This window comes from Peromyscus californicus, unplaced genomic scaffold (assembly GCF_007827085.1).
Source record: "Peromyscus californicus insignis strain IS unplaced genomic scaffold, ASM782708v3 Scaffold_4__1_contigs__length_199733344, whole genome shotgun sequence".
Lineage (NCBI taxonomy): Eukaryota > Metazoa > Chordata > Mammalia > Rodentia > Cricetidae > Peromyscus > Peromyscus californicus.
Window position 1 is genome coordinate 53,675,084 of NW_026294562.1, and position 15,936 is coordinate 53,691,019.

General features: G+C 54.2%; 1 protein-coding gene across 4 annotated transcripts in view; it reads right to left on the reverse strand.

Annotated features, from left to right (window-relative positions):
- The window catches only part of Macrod1 (mono-ADP ribosylhydrolase 1), a 144,520-nt gene that overhangs the window by 8,262 nt on the left and 120,322 nt on the right, over nucleotides 1-15,936 (reverse strand). For all 4 annotated transcript variants that reach the window (XM_052714173.1, XM_052714174.1, XM_052714175.1 and 1 more), the window contains exon 4: nucleotides 3,466-3,495. In XM_052714173.1, the coding sequence (XP_052570133.1) occupies nucleotides 3,466-3,495 (30 nt within the window). The remainder of the gene's footprint in view (nucleotides 1-3,465; nucleotides 3,496-15,936) is intronic.

Below are 15,936 nucleotides of genomic sequence, written 5' to 3' on the forward strand. Positions count from 1 at the left end.
GCAGGCACCAGGCAGGCCCTCTAAGCCTAGATTTGGGGGGATAGCCAACAGGAGAGACCATGCTCAGATAGGAAGTCAGGGCAGGAGGGCAGAGGAGCAGCAGCAGGTTCCGAGGCCCTGTGCTAGGGGATGGCTGTGAGGGATGCTCCGCCATGCTGGCCTCTCCCAGCATGTGGGGCTGCGACCTGGCCGTATGGATGAGGCAGTGCCCGGTGGCTCAGGAGCTGAGGTGTGGATAGACGGGCAGATGAAGTCCCGGGCTCCTGCCGCTTTGGGTGGGGCTGACAACTTGGAAGGCCCAGGCAGGGACTGGAGGGTGAGGGCTAGGGCTTTTCCCTCCCTCCTACTCTGTCTTGCCCTCCTGTCAGGGACCTGCCTGACCCCAACCATTGGCTCCTAGAGCTGGCCTTTTGGGGCACTGGCTGGCTGGGGGCAGAGATGGCGGCCGTGCCGGCAGAGGAGGCGGCCCTGAATTAATCTGTCACTAAGACTTGGCCATGGCAGGCACAGTCATGATTTAGATGAATAATTGAAACGCTCTGATACATTTATTATCCCTTTAGTGCAAAAGTGGCAGAGAAAGACGAGGGGTAATTGAAAAAGAACGCACAAATCTCCCCGAGAAAGCCAGCTCCTCGTCGCCAAGTAAACATCTCAGAGCTAATAAACAGTTGAGGCGCTGGGCCTTGTTGATCCCCATCCTGATTTAGGACCCGCCTCCCTCCTTACCATACAATGGGAGAGTGTTTGAGACATCTTTTATCGAGCCAATAACTGGCTTTCCACAGGGAGGTAAAGGCAGAGGCATGGGAGAAGAGGGGGCCTGGTGCTCGCCAGCTTCTCCAGGAGACTAGGCCTGCCCTAGGCCACCAGGCCACCTTCCCTGGTGTCTCTCCATCCTGCTACCCTGATAAACTCCTATTCAACCTTCAAGGCCCAGATCCAGCATCCCTTGCTTGAGAAGCCTACTTCTAAATTGAGTCACTTGAGGGCAGAGCAAAGTCCTGAGTCCCAGCAGACAATGGGTACCCACAGATCTACCGTCTGCCCCTCAGCCCTGGGGCAGACACATACACACATGGAGAGCAGAGTGTCTGCTCTGCCTGTGCTGGCTGAGCAGGGCCCACAGTGAGGGCCCCCCAGAGCTCAGTGTCCTGGGCCCCGACCCTCACAGGAAGGACATTACGGTAGAGTGAGTAGAACACAGTAAGGTACACGGATGTTCCTAGGGCCCAGAGCTAAGGACAAAAGTGATGTACCAGGATGCTTGGCCGGTGTCTGCTGGCCTGTGGCTGAAGGGACAAGGCTTATCCAGGGCCATTATGAGCAAAGGACAGAGGGGGGCAGGTAGAGACCCGAGCCCTGCAGGAGGAACTTCAGGCCCCAGTGGGAGGTTCTAGCATCTTCCTGGGGTCAGAGTCGATGATGTTGTAACAGATGTGTTGTATTTGAAGGGAAGGAGGTATGTCCAGGTATCTGGCTCGCTCCATTTCAACTTCAGATGCCAGTCCCCACCAGGCCCTGCTTCATCCCTCCGTGGCCCCTGCCCTGTACCCCCACCTGTCCCAATCTCATTAGCAGAATGACAGGTCCAGCTGCAGAGGCTCCATAAATCTTAGTTGTGTTGTGATGAGAGGCTGTACTCCAGACCTGTTTCCTCCAGGGTCACTGCCCACCCATCTCCTCATCAGGCAGCCTCCCTGCACCCCTAAGGCTGAAAAGGGAGTCAGAGCATCCCATGGTCTAGGACAGGCACCAGGATGCCTGCAAGCCATCCCTTTGCTCAGCCTACTTCTGCGGGCTACCCTCAGGGGCGAGTCCCCCACTTCATGGGGAAGGCTGCCTAGACAGACCCACATCGCGGTGACTCCTTTCCTTCTGAGGAGGCGTGGCCTTGCCCAGCTCAAGGAGGTGGGTGTGGCTGCAGCCTGGTGGGGAAGGCCTAGAGTGCAGAAGTGTGTCTGAGAGGTGGTTGAGGGCCTTGTGAGCCACAGTAAGGGCCTGTGATTCTGAAGGAGGTGAGGGTTTTGAGCAGGACAAGAGTAAAAGGCCCACATGTCTTCCTCATTTTTACCTTCCCCAGAGGGACTACTAAAACTCCAGCTTCCCACAAGGCTTCCCGTGCTCCTGCAGCTTCTCTGCCCCCCTGGCTGGAATCTGAGGCCTCTGATCAGCTGAGGCTCCCCAATGACCTTTCCACTTCGTCTCCAGGCCCTGACCTATCTGTTCCCTCCATCCACTTCTCACCAGTCCAAGCCCTACCTTCCTCCCCAGAATCTCCCTGATGCCCAAGCTGAGCAGGTGCTTCTGGCTGAGCCCTGATGTACCTGGGACCTCCCACTACCCTGTCTTGGCTGGCACTTTTATATGCCTGGAGCTTGGATGGGCAGCAGACATCAGGCCTGACTCCCAAGCAAGATCTGTCAGCGTCCAGCTCACAGTCCTGTAGGTGTTGAGTACTGGGTGGTGAATGAGTAGATGTGGGAATGGGTACTGCGGGTGGGGCATTGTGGATGGGGCATAGTGTCACCAACCATGGAGGGCCCTGGTCCTCTCAAAGGGTCCCAAAGGCCTACCCATGGGCACCCAATCCCCACCCTGGGAAGCAGTGACCTCCACGGGGACAGCTAGAGGAGAATGGGGAGGGAGGAAAAGCATCCTCAGCTACAAACAGCCCCCCGCATCCTGGCTGGTCACCGACAGCTCTTAGCGCTGCGCTTATTTATTCCTGACCTTCGCTGCCCCTTTTATTTTTCCCCCTTTTAAAACCTGGCCTGGGCCCCGCCACCGCTGCCGTAAACACGGCCCCGGGATTTATCCGACGGCGCATTAACCCCTGGCCTCTGGCTCACCAATCATCCTGCCGCTGTGCAGACAGTGGCTGCCTGGCAGCTGGGGGCTGAGGTGCTGAGTGGGTGGTGGGAGGCTGGTCGAGGCAGATGTGGGGCCACAGGGATGCCCCTCTAGAGGCACCTGCTGCATTGGCATGCATGCCCGATGGGCCGGCCGCCCTGTTCTCCACCAGAGTGGCTTCAGCATCATGGTGGATGTTACAGCAGCACCCGGGGGTGTCTTCTGTGTCCCGTCACTCACCCATTCCCCACCTGGTGATTCAGAGCTTGCCCTGGGCAGGCCTGAGACCCCGCCTGGGAATTCTCGGTGTAGAAATGGATAATGTGCAGAGACTTGAGAGTGGAGAAACTGAGGACAATTAGCAAGGAGCTTCCAACGGCCAAGCAGGTGTCAGGCACAGGCTCTGTCTACCATCCCACAGCCCCCATTTACAAGTCAGGAGGCTTGAGTTCAGATGCTGGTCACCCAACAAAATACCCAGGCCTCCAGCTTTATCAGGGGGCACACCAGGGGGCCTGACTGAAACGGAAGGGTCCTGAAGGATGGAACAGGAGACACATATCCCACCCCCAGCCCACCCTTATCCGAGATGCAGAAGGTCTGTGTACTTACCTCCTCCACCTCCGAGCAGGGAGCTGTTGGCTGCAAGACACAGAGAGACAAGAAACAGGTAAGTATGGGAGGGATGGAAGAAGGGGCTGTATGGGCAGAGGGACAATCCGGTAGACTGGGATCGGGGAGCCTGGGTCCTGAGACTCTGGGCATGGGGGTTCCCAGCTCTTTGGGCAATGATGGGAGTTTGGGGAGCTCCCAATAGGCCTGGGCTTATAGGGGGATCAGGGGGTAGGGGCACAGGAAGGCCACCAAGGCCACCTGATCACCCAGAAGTAGCAGTACACAGGGTTGTGGCATGCACGTGCAGGTCAGAGGACAATGAGCAGGGGCTGCTTCTCTCTTTCCACAATGTAGATCCCAGGGTCCAATTCCACTTGTCAGGCTTAGTAGCAGATGCCTTTCCTCACCCAGCCGTCTTAAAGACAGAGTTTCCTGTGTTTCAGACTGGCTTCAACTCACTATTGCAGCAAGGGGGGCCTTGCTGTACTGTTCTTTCTCTTCCACTGCCAAGTACTTACTGCCATGCCTGACTGCTGTGTGCTATGCTTATTCTCTTTTACTCTACGCTGTTTCCTGAGACCCAGCAGTGCCCAGGCTTCAGCACAGGTATGGGGAGGCCAGGACTGTTGTGGAATATAATTTTGACTACGCAAAGATAGGTTATATTTGTTTATGCTGCAGAATATTACTTTAACTGTGCAAAGGTGTGTTACATTTGTTTATGCTGTGCAAAGGTGTGTTACATTTGTTTAACGATGTAAGGATGTGTTATATTTGTTTCTCTTGCCTGCCTAAGGCACCTGATTGGTCTAATAAAAAGCTGGACAGCCAATAGTTGAACAGCAGGAGAAAGGATAGGCGGGGCTGGCAGACAGAATAAATGGGAGGAGAAATCCAGGCTTAAAAAGAAGGAGGAGGAACAAAGGAAGAAGGAGGAGCAAACAAGGGCCATACCCTGGGCAAGAAGCCAGGCAGATGCCAGCCAGCCAAACAGAGAGAAGCGGTTAAAGCAAGATATACAAAAATAAGAAAGGAAAAAAGGCCGGGCGGTGGTGGCGCACGCCTTTAATCCCAGCGCTGGGGAGGCAGAGGCAGGCGGACCTTTGTGAGTTCGAGGCCAGCCTGGTGTACTAGGACAGCCAGGGCTACACAGAGAAACTGTCTCAAAAAACTAAAAAGAAAAAGAAAAAGGTAAAAAGCCCCGAGGCAAAAGGTAGATACGGAGAAACAGGTTCACTTAAGTTAAAAGAGCCGGCCAGAAACAGCGCCTAAGCTAGCCTGAGCATTCAAAACTAACAGTAAGTCTCTGTGTCATGATTTGGGAGTTGGTTGATGGCACGAAAGAAAAAGCCTGGTACACAGGACAGCGTGGTCCTTACCCTCATGACCCACCAGCTGCCTAGTAACACAGTTGGAGGCCACTAAGAAGGGACTGCACATGGGGCATGGTGGCGCACACCTTTGATCCCAGCCCTTGGGAGCCAAAGGCAGATGGATGTTTGTGAGTTCGAGGCCAGCCTGGTCTACATAGTGAGTTCCAGGACAGTAAGGACTATGTAGAGAGACCCTGTCTCAAAAAATGAAAGAGGAGAGGAATTGTACCAGGGCAGGGTAAGTGCTGCTAGCGAGCTAGCAGCAGGCCGCGGAGCATGTACACCCGACAGAAGAGAGGCACTGTGGGCCATGTCAGAGGCCTGAGCACCAACCAGCACCTGGTGAGAGGTACCACCTGGCTCCAGGCCTCAGTTTCCCGTGTAAAATGGGAAAAACACCCCAGCTCACAGGGTTGGGGTGAAGGTCATGAGAAAGGAGTCAGCTCTGGCCGTGCTATAGAAAGATTCCCTGCTTTCTGCCTGGTCTGGAGGGGCCCTCCGTCAGAGAGTGTGGGCCCGACTGTCACCACAGCTGCCACTTTCCAGATTACATCTTGCTCTGCCCCTCCTGCCTTACCATGTGGCCATGTGGCTGACCTTTAGGTAAGGGAGATTAGCAGCCCCACTGCCAGAACACCAGGGCTATACTGGTCAGTGCCTCTGCTCAGCCTGGGGTCCCCCTTTGGCCACAGGCCTGCATCCATAAGGTCCCAATGACAACTAGACAAAGAGTTAGGGGAGGCCACAGGTCCCCAAAGATCCAGTTGCTACCCAGGGGGCCTGGGTAGCAGGGGCCTGGCTCCCAGGCTGGGCCCTCAGCTCCTCGTAGGGCGGAATCTTCCCCCACCTTCCAGGCCTTTCTGTTTTAGGGTTAGGGGCCAGACTGGTCCAGGGCTTCGTGTGAAAGCTGTGGATGCTGCTAAGTGGTGTCGGGTGGCTTGCAGTGGCTGGTCTCCCAGACCTGACAGCTCTTCGCTTGGGGAATAATTAATTCCACAGCCTGAAAACCCAGGGCTGCAAGTTGCCACGTTACTTTCGAGATTAATACAAGCAGCTAATTAAGATGGAGAGGCGAGGAGCGGCCGGGCGCTCCCTGGATCCAAGCAGGGACCATGAGGACAAAGGAGGAGCCAGCTGAGCATGTAGGCAAAGTAGCTAGAGACCCTACGGGTAAGAGCTGAGGTCAGCCACCAAGGGAACCCAAGGGGCAGGGTGCAGAGGTCCCATTCTGGTCCCCAGAAGTGCTCCAGGACACGGTTCTATGGAAGGAGCAGATCCTTAGCAAGAGACAGTCTGCCGCTCTCTCAAATGACCCCATTTATCATCACAGCAAAGCCACCAGGGAGAGGCTCCTGTTCCCATTTTACAGAGAAGGATACTGAGCTGGGGGTGGGGGAGAGGGAGGAAGAGAGAGAGAGAGAAAGAGAGAGAGAGAGAGAGAGAGAGAGAGAGAGAGAGAGAGAGAGAGAGAGAGAGAATGGGACAGTACAGGTGTGGGGTTGGGGGAGGGTGGGAGCTGGGAAATAGCTCATTTCAAGGGCTTGTGCGTGCAGGAAGCCCTGGTTAGATTTCCAGGATTGTATATACCAGATATGGTAGCAATGCCTGTGTTCTGATGCCCGTGGAGGAAGGAGGATCAGAAGTTCAAGGTCATCTCCTACTACATAAGCCAACCTGGGCTACAGGAGACCTTGGCTCAAAATAAATAAAGACTGAATCTGCCTCAATTGCTCCACGCCCCGCAGGCCTGGCAAACACGAGGACCTGTACTCCTGCAGTCCTCCTGTTTGGGAAGCAGCAGTGGAGCATGAGGCACCTGAGGTGGGCCCAGGCCTGACTCCAGGCCCCTGAGCCCGGGGGCAGCGCTGGCGGCTGTCGGAAGCTGCCCTCCACGGCCCTTCCCACCTCCCCCCATCACCTCTCTCTTAATTAACACCGGCCGCAAACAAGCTGGCTCCTGCTCAAAGAGGGCACAGTGCCAAACGGGTTGGCAGGGAGCCTTGCTGGGGCAGCAGAGGAGGGGCGGGGACCTGGCCTGGATGCAGCAGACCCCAGGCAGAGAGAATGTCAACCCCACCTGCCTGGCACTCCAAAGCCTCGCTCTGTGTGGTCTTGCCCCTGAGGAGGGGCAAATGGGATGAAGAATGACTGATGTCCGGATGAATGACTGATGTCCACCCAGCCAGGCTCCGAGAGAGGAGTGGGCCTGGGACAGGCCCAATGTTGAAAGGGTAGGTGAATCCTGGGCACCTTCTTGGCCTGGGTAGAGAATCTGTGATCAGCTGATCTGCCCATAAACAGTCTTTTCGTTTCTGTTTATCTATTTTTAAGACAGGGTCTCACATAGCTCAGGCTGGCCCCAAACTTACTATGTAGCTAAGGATGACCTTTTGGATCCTCTATCTTTGGATGTCTGTATCTCTGGAGTTCTGGGATTACAGGCATGAACCACCATGTTTAATGTATTCCATGCTAGAGGAGGAGCCAGGGCTTTGTGCATGTTAGGGAACATATTGCCAACTGAACGACACCCTTACACCTCGGCTTATCTTGAGATAAATCGGGTCTCACAATGTTGCCCATTCTGCCAGAACTCCTGGTCTCAGGCAATCCTGCTTCCGACCCCCAAGAGTTGGGAATACAGGCACATGTCACAGTATCCAGCTTTTATCTTATTTTTATTTTATGTATTCATTTTATTTTATTTATTTATTTGTTTATTTATTTTGGTTTTTCAAGACAGGGTTTCCCTGTGTAGCCCTGGCTGTCCTGGATCTCACTTTGTAGACCAGGCTGGCCTCAAACTCACAGAAATCCACCTGCCTCTGTCTCCCGAGTGCTGGGATTAGAGGCCTGAGCCACTAGTGATGCCCAGCCGAAACATCCAGCTTTTAAACAAGGACCTTTGACGTGCAGGAGGGGCCGAAGCTGGTCCCAGCACCAACGCAGCAGATGAGCCGCTCCCTCGCCAGGGATGGGTGTGACTTCACCACACTCCACTGGACTTAACCAGCTGGCTTTCAGTCTGTGACCTTGAAGTGCCCCCTCAGGTCATTCACTGCCAAGTCCTTTGACCACTGAAAGCAGGGATTTGGGGGTGCCCCGCTCCAAGCCTCCCACGTGTTCTGCAGGCTCTGTCTCTGCCCTGCCGACTGCCCTGTTTTTACTCGCTGCTCATGTGCCCTGCCACCCCCTTCCACCTCCCGACGCCCTGGCCCTACTCTGTGCTACCACTGCCATCCTAGGGGGTGGCAGAATAGGGACTCCCCAGTTTGTGCCCAGGCCCTTGGCCTAGTTAGGTGCTGGCAGGTGGCCACTGCCCAGTGAGAGGGAGAGGGCCATCCCCTGAGAGTTTGGCAAGTGCCACCAAAGATCAGAGGAAGCCCAGGGACAAAAGTGGCACCCTACCCTGCTTCACTTTCTACAAGGAACTATTTATTTATTTATTTATTTACTTAGAGGTACTCATATAGCCCAGGCTAGCCTTGAACTCATATGTAGATGAGGGAAAATGACCTTGAATTCTTGATCCTCCTGCCTCAGGACCCTGGGTGCTGGGATTACAGGTAAAGAGCCACCATGTCTAGCTTTAGGAAACATTTAAAAATGTTGTAATATTAATATATTTCTTGAGCCAGGCAGTGGTAGCATATGCCTTTAATCTCAGCACATGGGAGGTAGAGGTAGGCGTATCTCTGCGAGTTCAAGGCCGGCCTGGTCTACAGCACTAGTTCCAGGACAGCCAGGGATGTTACCCAGAGAAACTCTGTCTCGAAAACAAAAACAAACAAACAAACGAAATATATATTTCTGTGGAACAAGTCATGTGACAGCATTTTAAATGTTTTTATGGGAGGGAGGGGACTAAGGTACAGAGCCTACATGGCAGCTGTGAGCTGGGCTGGACAGGGTGTGTGTGTACAGTGTTCACTTCTCTGGGGAGATACTGCCACCATTTCCCAGAGGAGGCCCCTGAGCCACAGGGACAATCTCCTCACAGTGTACATTGGACCAGTTTTCTCTTTTACTGCAGCTGCCCAAGGCTGGGAGTATGGTTCAGAGGCAGCAGCTAGCCCGATATACAAGAGGGTCACAGGGTCCATCCCCAGCATCACCCAAAAGAAAAAACAGCTGCCTCTGAAACCTCTCACTTAGGGAGCCCATGGAACCTCAGTCAGAAAGGAGCACCCCTCCTTTGCTCTCAGGATATAGAACGGGCTCCAAGCAAGGTCTGGAAGACAAAAGCCCCCAAAACACATGATCCCATCTTTTTCCCCCTCTCGGTGCCTCCCTCTGCCACCTTCCAGGTTATCATGTCCAGCAGCTTTGCCTGGAAGAAATCATCACCCTGCCCTCTCCAAGAGACCCACTCGGGTGCATTCCTGGTGCCCACCCACCCGGGTCTGAGACTCCCACCCGCCCCTCCAGCATCCTACTCTTCAGGTAGGCAGGCAGCCTTCTGAATACTGTCCCTGGGTGCGCCACATCCACAGCCTCCAGCACAGAGCTCTGGTGCAGAGCAGGTGTCTAGGGACATTTTTTTTTTCAGTATCGGGAACCGACTCTTGGGTGTCTTGCATGCTAGGCAAGTGCTCTCGCACTGAACCCCCCCCCACCCCAGCTTGTTGTTGCTGTTTTGTGTTTAGACAGTGTCTCACTGTGTCCTGTCGCCCAGGCTCCAGGCTCCAGGTCATGAACACATTCTGCATCCCAGGTTGACCTGGTACTTTTGATCCTCCTGCTTCAGCTTCCTGAGTGCTGGGATTGTCGGTGTGACACCTTAGCAATGGTTATTGAAAGAATTGAACAGTTTGACTGTACACCCCCAAGTCATTCAGCCCGCCGTGCGGATTGCATGTGGACAAGACCTGGGTGTGCCCAGCTCCCCACGTGGGGCTCCCCACCAGCCAGCCCAGCAGGAAGCCGAGAGTAGGGAACAAGTGCTGGTCTGAGGCCAGTGGCCCTGGGACCTTCTGGCTTTCCCTGACAGGGACTGTGTCCTTCATGCCTGGGAGGAGGGGGTGGCCCTCTGAGCGAGATGGGAGAGGGGGATGCAGAGAAGAGAATCAGTTACCAGTGACCCGAGGAAAGCGCTGAGCAGGTGCCTGGACCGGGAAGAGGCTGGCCAGGCAGGCACAGCGGTGACTTTGAGGCTGGCACAGCCCCTGCACATGCCCCAGGAGGCTACTGCCTCCACATGTCTGCCTCAGCTCCCGTACCCCTTGTCCTGGCATCCTGGCTTCACCTGCCTGGAGCAGCTGGGGATCTGGGCACTGCTCCCCTTGACCCTTGAACCCTCGCTGGCTCGGTTTTCTCCTTCCCCCTGAGTGAGCCAGACCTTAGCTTTGGCACAGATACTTTCTACTGCTACTGGGATGAGGGTGGACTCTGCTGGCACAGAGCTCACTGTCTCCGGGGTGACAGTCAAAGCTACAGAGGAATGAACTTGAACCAGAACTAGTTAGCACCCGAGGTCATGGAGGTAATCGAAGGGCAGACAGAGGAGGGCTGGCAGAGGGGAGGGGAGGGGAGGGGACAGAAGGCCAGGGGCCTTTGGAGCTGGTCAGCCTGAAGGTGTGACTCTGGGAGCTTCAGCGTCAGATGGGAAGGCGCTGCTGAGGTTAGACTGCCCGAGGGGTCTTGTCCCCCTCCTGAAATGTCCCCCGGACTTGTCAGGTGCAAGGCTGCTGCCTACAAGGAGGGCTCTGTGAAGGCTTTGTCCCAACTGCCACATAGATTGACAGCTGGGCCCATGGAGCTTAGGGGGCAGGCTCTGTTCCAGGGAAGTCGCTGTTACCTCCCCCGCTCCCACAGGCCAGTGGTGGGGATCCGTGTTCCGAGAGGCAAGTCCTTTAAAACATGTTTTAGATTAGAAACACCCACAGATGGAATAAGATGTAAAATGTGCTGAATTTTGAAGATAAAACAAGAGACTTCAAAGACACTCCAAGCTGGGTGAGCAGTCACCATGTTGGACAAGCTCTGTCCCCCAGGCCAAGGTCACTGTCCTCCAAGGTGTGGCTGCTAAGGTAGAAACACACAGGCTGAGGGGGGTCTCGTGGGGGCACAGGGCTGCCACTTACTCATCAAATCCATCCCCAGCCAGCTGCCATGTGGGCTTTCAATAGCCACCCTAACATGGACACATACACCCCCCTGTCGAAGAGACAGCTCTGAATGGGAAGAGCCAGTACCCTGTAATCCTTTGCCAGAGCTGGTCTTGAAGCCTCCAGCTGTGACCTGTGATCTGGGGCTGGTGGTTCCTGCTCCTGCAACCTCTGTTTCTTTATCTGGTGATGAGAGAGTCATTTAGTCAGGTCCTCCTGGGCCTAGATGCTAAAGATATGACTGAATAAAACACCTTCAGGTTCAGTGGCCCATGCCTGTAATCTCAGCACTTTAGGAGGTGGAGGCAGAAAGTTCAGGAGTTCAAGTCCAGCCTTGGCTATATAGCGAAGCTAGCCTGGGATACATGTATTCTTGGCTTTTACGAACCCCATGATTGGCCCCACTCTCATGACCCCATCTAACTCCACTCAGCTCTCAAAGGCCCCACCTCCAAACACCATCAGTATGTGGATTTGTAGCATGGCTTCAGACAGGCGCAGGGGTTGGGGTCCTGGGCGCCAAGGGTCCTAGAAGGTGAACAGCCGCAGCAGAAGCTTCCACCGGTGGAGGCTGGCTCACCAACTCCCAGCTAGGGAGGGCTGTTGGATATGCAGCTCTATCTTACAGATGGGGAAACTGAGGCTCAGAGGTTTGCCTTGTTTGCTCCCAGGGCTGAGCCTGCTGTTCTTGAGTGAGGCTGCCATCCTCGCACCTTCACGACCCCCCACGGCTTGTTCACCGGTTTGTGGTCTCCATTCTTGTACCCCGGGATCCAGCCCATGCCAGGCCCTACAAAAGCTGCCTCGTCAGACATTTAGAGATGGAAGTAGGTTATCTGGCTGCGGTTCCTGCCTGCCTGGGCCTCCACCCCTTCCTGCCTGGGTTCCCTGGGCTTGGCCACTGCTGGGCTTCCCGAGCTCCTCCTGGGGATCCCACGTCAGCATCAGCTCAGGTGACACTTGGCACCCACTCTCCAGGCTGGATCTAGAGGCACGTTTCACGTTCTGGCTTTTTGTTAGGGACACTATAAGCAGCAGGAGAGGTAAGTCGCCCTCCGTCTCAGACCCAGCAGCGCCCCCAGCTCACAAACCCGAAGGAATCAACGTTAATGTCAGGCATTAACAAGAACCAAAGAATAGTTACAAGCCTTGGCCAAGCAAGTCCTGTATGTGGCTTCAGCCAGGTGTTTCCCGGCGGAGTCTTCCCTTCACCAGTTCCCAGGAACCCTGCATGACGTCCTGTTATTTTTGCCGCTTTAACACATGTGCATATAAGGAGTTCAGAGGTTAAGGGACTTGCCACGAGGCTGGGAAGCCAGTGGGTTGAATCCAGCGGCTTGACTTGCCCCGTGGAGTCCAGGAGGGCTGCAGACCCCCAGCTGCAGCGGGCCTCCCTTCCCCCAGGAGCCCAGCAGCACTCTTGTCCTGCCATTAGCATATCTGAGAGCATCCCTGAAACCCAATTACCAGGAGATGGCTTGGGCCCCAGCCAGCCGGGTGTCGGCTCCAGCTCAGGAATCCAGATCTGCAGGAATGAGGGGCTGGGACCTAGGGCAGCCAGCTGGGGAGTGCAGGGAACCAGAGCAAGTGGGTGGGGGTGGGGCAAAGGCTTGTGGCAGGCTATGGATCCTGGTGAGGTGGTGTGGGGATCCCCAAGGCAGTCTCAGCCCTCTGCTTAGCGACAGCTGGACAGGCCCTACCACGGCCAAAGACAGGTGACCTCCCGTGGCCCTCTGCACTCTGCGCTTCAGCTTGCTTTTGAAAAGAGAAAACCTGGGCTGTTTTTTGGTGGTGGTGGTGGTGGTTTTGGCCTTTGAGACAGGGTCTCATGTAGCCCAGGCTGGCCTCAAACTAGCTATGTAGATGAGGCCTGAACACAGGCTAATTGAAGTGCTGGTGGCCCCACCGGGAGGGTCCCCGCTGTTAGCTGGCTTTCAATTGTTGCTGTTGTCTTTTTTTTTTAGACAGGGTTTCTCTGTGTAGTCCTGACTGTCCTGGATCTCCCTCTGTAGACCAGGCTGGCTTCTAACTCAGAGATCTGCCTGCCTCTGCCACCTGAGTGCTGGGATCAAAGGCGTGGGCCACCACTGTCTGACCATAGCTTTGAATTTCTGATCCTCCTGCCTGCACCTCCCAAACGCTGGGGTTACAGGTGTGTGCCACCATACTCAATGACCTGAGTGGCTTTCTAAAAGAGTGACTGAAGTTGTCACCTTGCTTTGTCTTGCCAAGGGAGCTTGTGGGCCTCATAAGGACACAGCACATGGCCTTTACCCAACGCTGGTCCATACTCTGGAGTTCCCAGGCTGCAGAATCATCATGGAAGTAAATATCTGTTCCTTATAAATCACTCAGCCTCTGGTGTTCAATTACAGCAACAGAAACAGACCTACCACCGAGCCCAGCCCAGCAAACTCATTGCTCCGGGCTGGGGATGTAGAATGCTTGCCTAGTATACCCAAGAGCCTGGGTTCAATCACCAGCATTTCATAAACCAGGCGTGGTGGTGCGTGCTTGTGATCCCAGTACTTGGGAGATGGAGGCGGCAGCATCTGGAGTTCAAGGCCAGCCTGGGACAGAGACCCTGTCTCAACAAACAAACCTATACTGTCACAGAACAGTGAGGTGCCTCCCTCACAGAAACATCAATTCCCTGAAATAACACATGCTTCCTTTTTGATCTTTTTGTAGGCAAGGTCTTGCTATATAGCTAGCCCAGGCTGGTCTACTGTCTCCTTGGTGCTGGGATGACAGATTATTGTGGGTTATTTGTTTTGAGACAGGGTTTTGCTATGTAGCCCTGGCTGTCCTGAAACTCACTTTGTAGACCAGGCTGACCTTGAACTCCTGCCTCTGCCTCCTGAATGCTGGGACTAGAGGCATGTGCCACCACCACCTGGCTAACGGATTATTGTTTTATCTAGTTTTGCTGTGTGTGCCCTGGGATTGGTGAGTGTATCACTGTCCTGTATATAAACAGTGACATTCTGGGTGGGTTTGCACTGTCAGGGGCATGTTCCCGGGGAGCTACTCCTCCACACAACACCCATTCTCTACTCAGGCAGCTGGGTGGCCAAGCCTGGCCTCTTGCAGACGTGGCAGGGGCATCTTTGCCCACCCCATTTGTGTGCCAGCATTTCTCTGGGCAGGCTGGCATCTTTAACTTCACTAGTTATTGCCAAATTGCTCTCCAAAGTGGTTGTTTGGATGATCGTTTTAAAATATAAATTAGATCATGTCACTTCCCTGCTTAAACCTCTCAAATAGCTTCCTATTATACTTAGAATAAAATCCATATTCTCTTCCATGAATGCTCGACTGCATCCCACACTCGCTCCCCCTAATTTCCTGTCTTCTTTTCTCTTCCTCAAATAGGTCTGGCATGCTCATGCCCCAGGGCCTTTGCACACACGACTTCCAATGCCTCACTTTTCTCCCAGCTCCTCTTTAACTGTCTCTGACTTATCCATCAGGTCTCAATAGGATTATCATTTCCCTCAAGGGGCCTCCCCTGACCACCAACTAAAATATCCTTTGCATATTCCTTTATCACCCTGTTTATTTCCTCTGGAGATGATACTGTGGGCCCATAAAGACCTCACTTCCTCATTTGCCTGGTGGCTTATTACCGGCCTATGGCAGCCTTTTTCATTTGTGGGTCTCAAAGGTGGACATGGGGACGTGGGGTGTCACTCATTGATGCAACATATACTTAGAGTGCTTGAGGCCACAGATGTCATCCTCAACACTATAAGACCAAGCCCCCCCCCCAAATCTTTAAAATTAGAAACAATATTAACTAACTAATGAATGTGTGCAGGTGCGTGCTGAGACCAGAGGAGGCCATCCGGGGCCCTGCTCTACCATGCTCTCCCTTGTTCCTTTGATACAGCATCTCTCACTAAGCTGGAGGTGGCCAGCACCTTCTTGTTTCCATCCTTCACAGTGTGTGGTTATAGGAGTGCATGCAGCCGCATCTGCCTTTTTATGTGAGAACTAGGGATTTGAACTCAGGTCCTTAGAGTTGCATAGTTTGTACCGGCTGAGTCATTTCCTCATTCTCAAACAAAACGACCCTTTGCAGACTAAGCAGGCCATGGCTTATCCATTCAACAGACATGGCTTGGACGTCTCTGTGTGAGGGTGAGGGGTGGGGATAGGGTGGAGAATGAGGCCCTGGGTCTCAGGTTGGGGGAGCTTTGGAGAGAGTACTGTGGCTGAGTTGAGGGCAGAGGGAGCCGCCAGGTCTACAGGCCTGATCAAGATTCTTCCTCATGGCCATGGAGAGCCATGGGAGGTGCTGGAGCTAGGGAGCAAGCAGGAAGGCTGTGCTGACACCGTACAAGCAGAGCTGGAAGAGAACCATGGAAACACAGGGCTAAAGCTGGAAAGTGCCTCTGTCCCCACCCAGTGCTGAGGCTCTCTGCACCCTGGTGTCCCACAGGACTCCTGGGTCCTAGAGACAACTTTGGACTCTTGTCCAGATGCCACCCATAAGCACAAAACATTATGACTTGGGTTGGGGACAGACACCCTGAGGATGGCTGGGAAAGGGGTCCCTAGAAGGAAGAGACAGCAGCCACCCAGCTGAGTCCCTGCTGCTGTTGCTTCTGAAACCACAGAAGCAACAAAGACAGGAGAAAGGCAGGGACCACTTTCTGCAAGAGAAATTTAAGTTAGACCACAAGAAGGACTTCCTCTGCCACGAGATACAGCTTTGTTAGGAACCCACCTCCTCTGAGGGCTGGTGGCTCTTAGGACAGAAACTGCTCAAGGTTGCTCAGCCAGGAAGAGATGAGACTCTAATACTAGTTAGTGTCCCTTCACCTGGAACATGCCCAGTAGGCCAAGTTCCCTTCCATCCTTGGCTTTAGGGCCTATGTTGAGAAGTCTTGGCACTGAGGGTGTGACTTGCCCTGTAGGTCTCAAGGTGGCCATCTGACGCCATCTAAGCCTTCTCTGTAGGGACAAAGAACTCAACCTGGTCC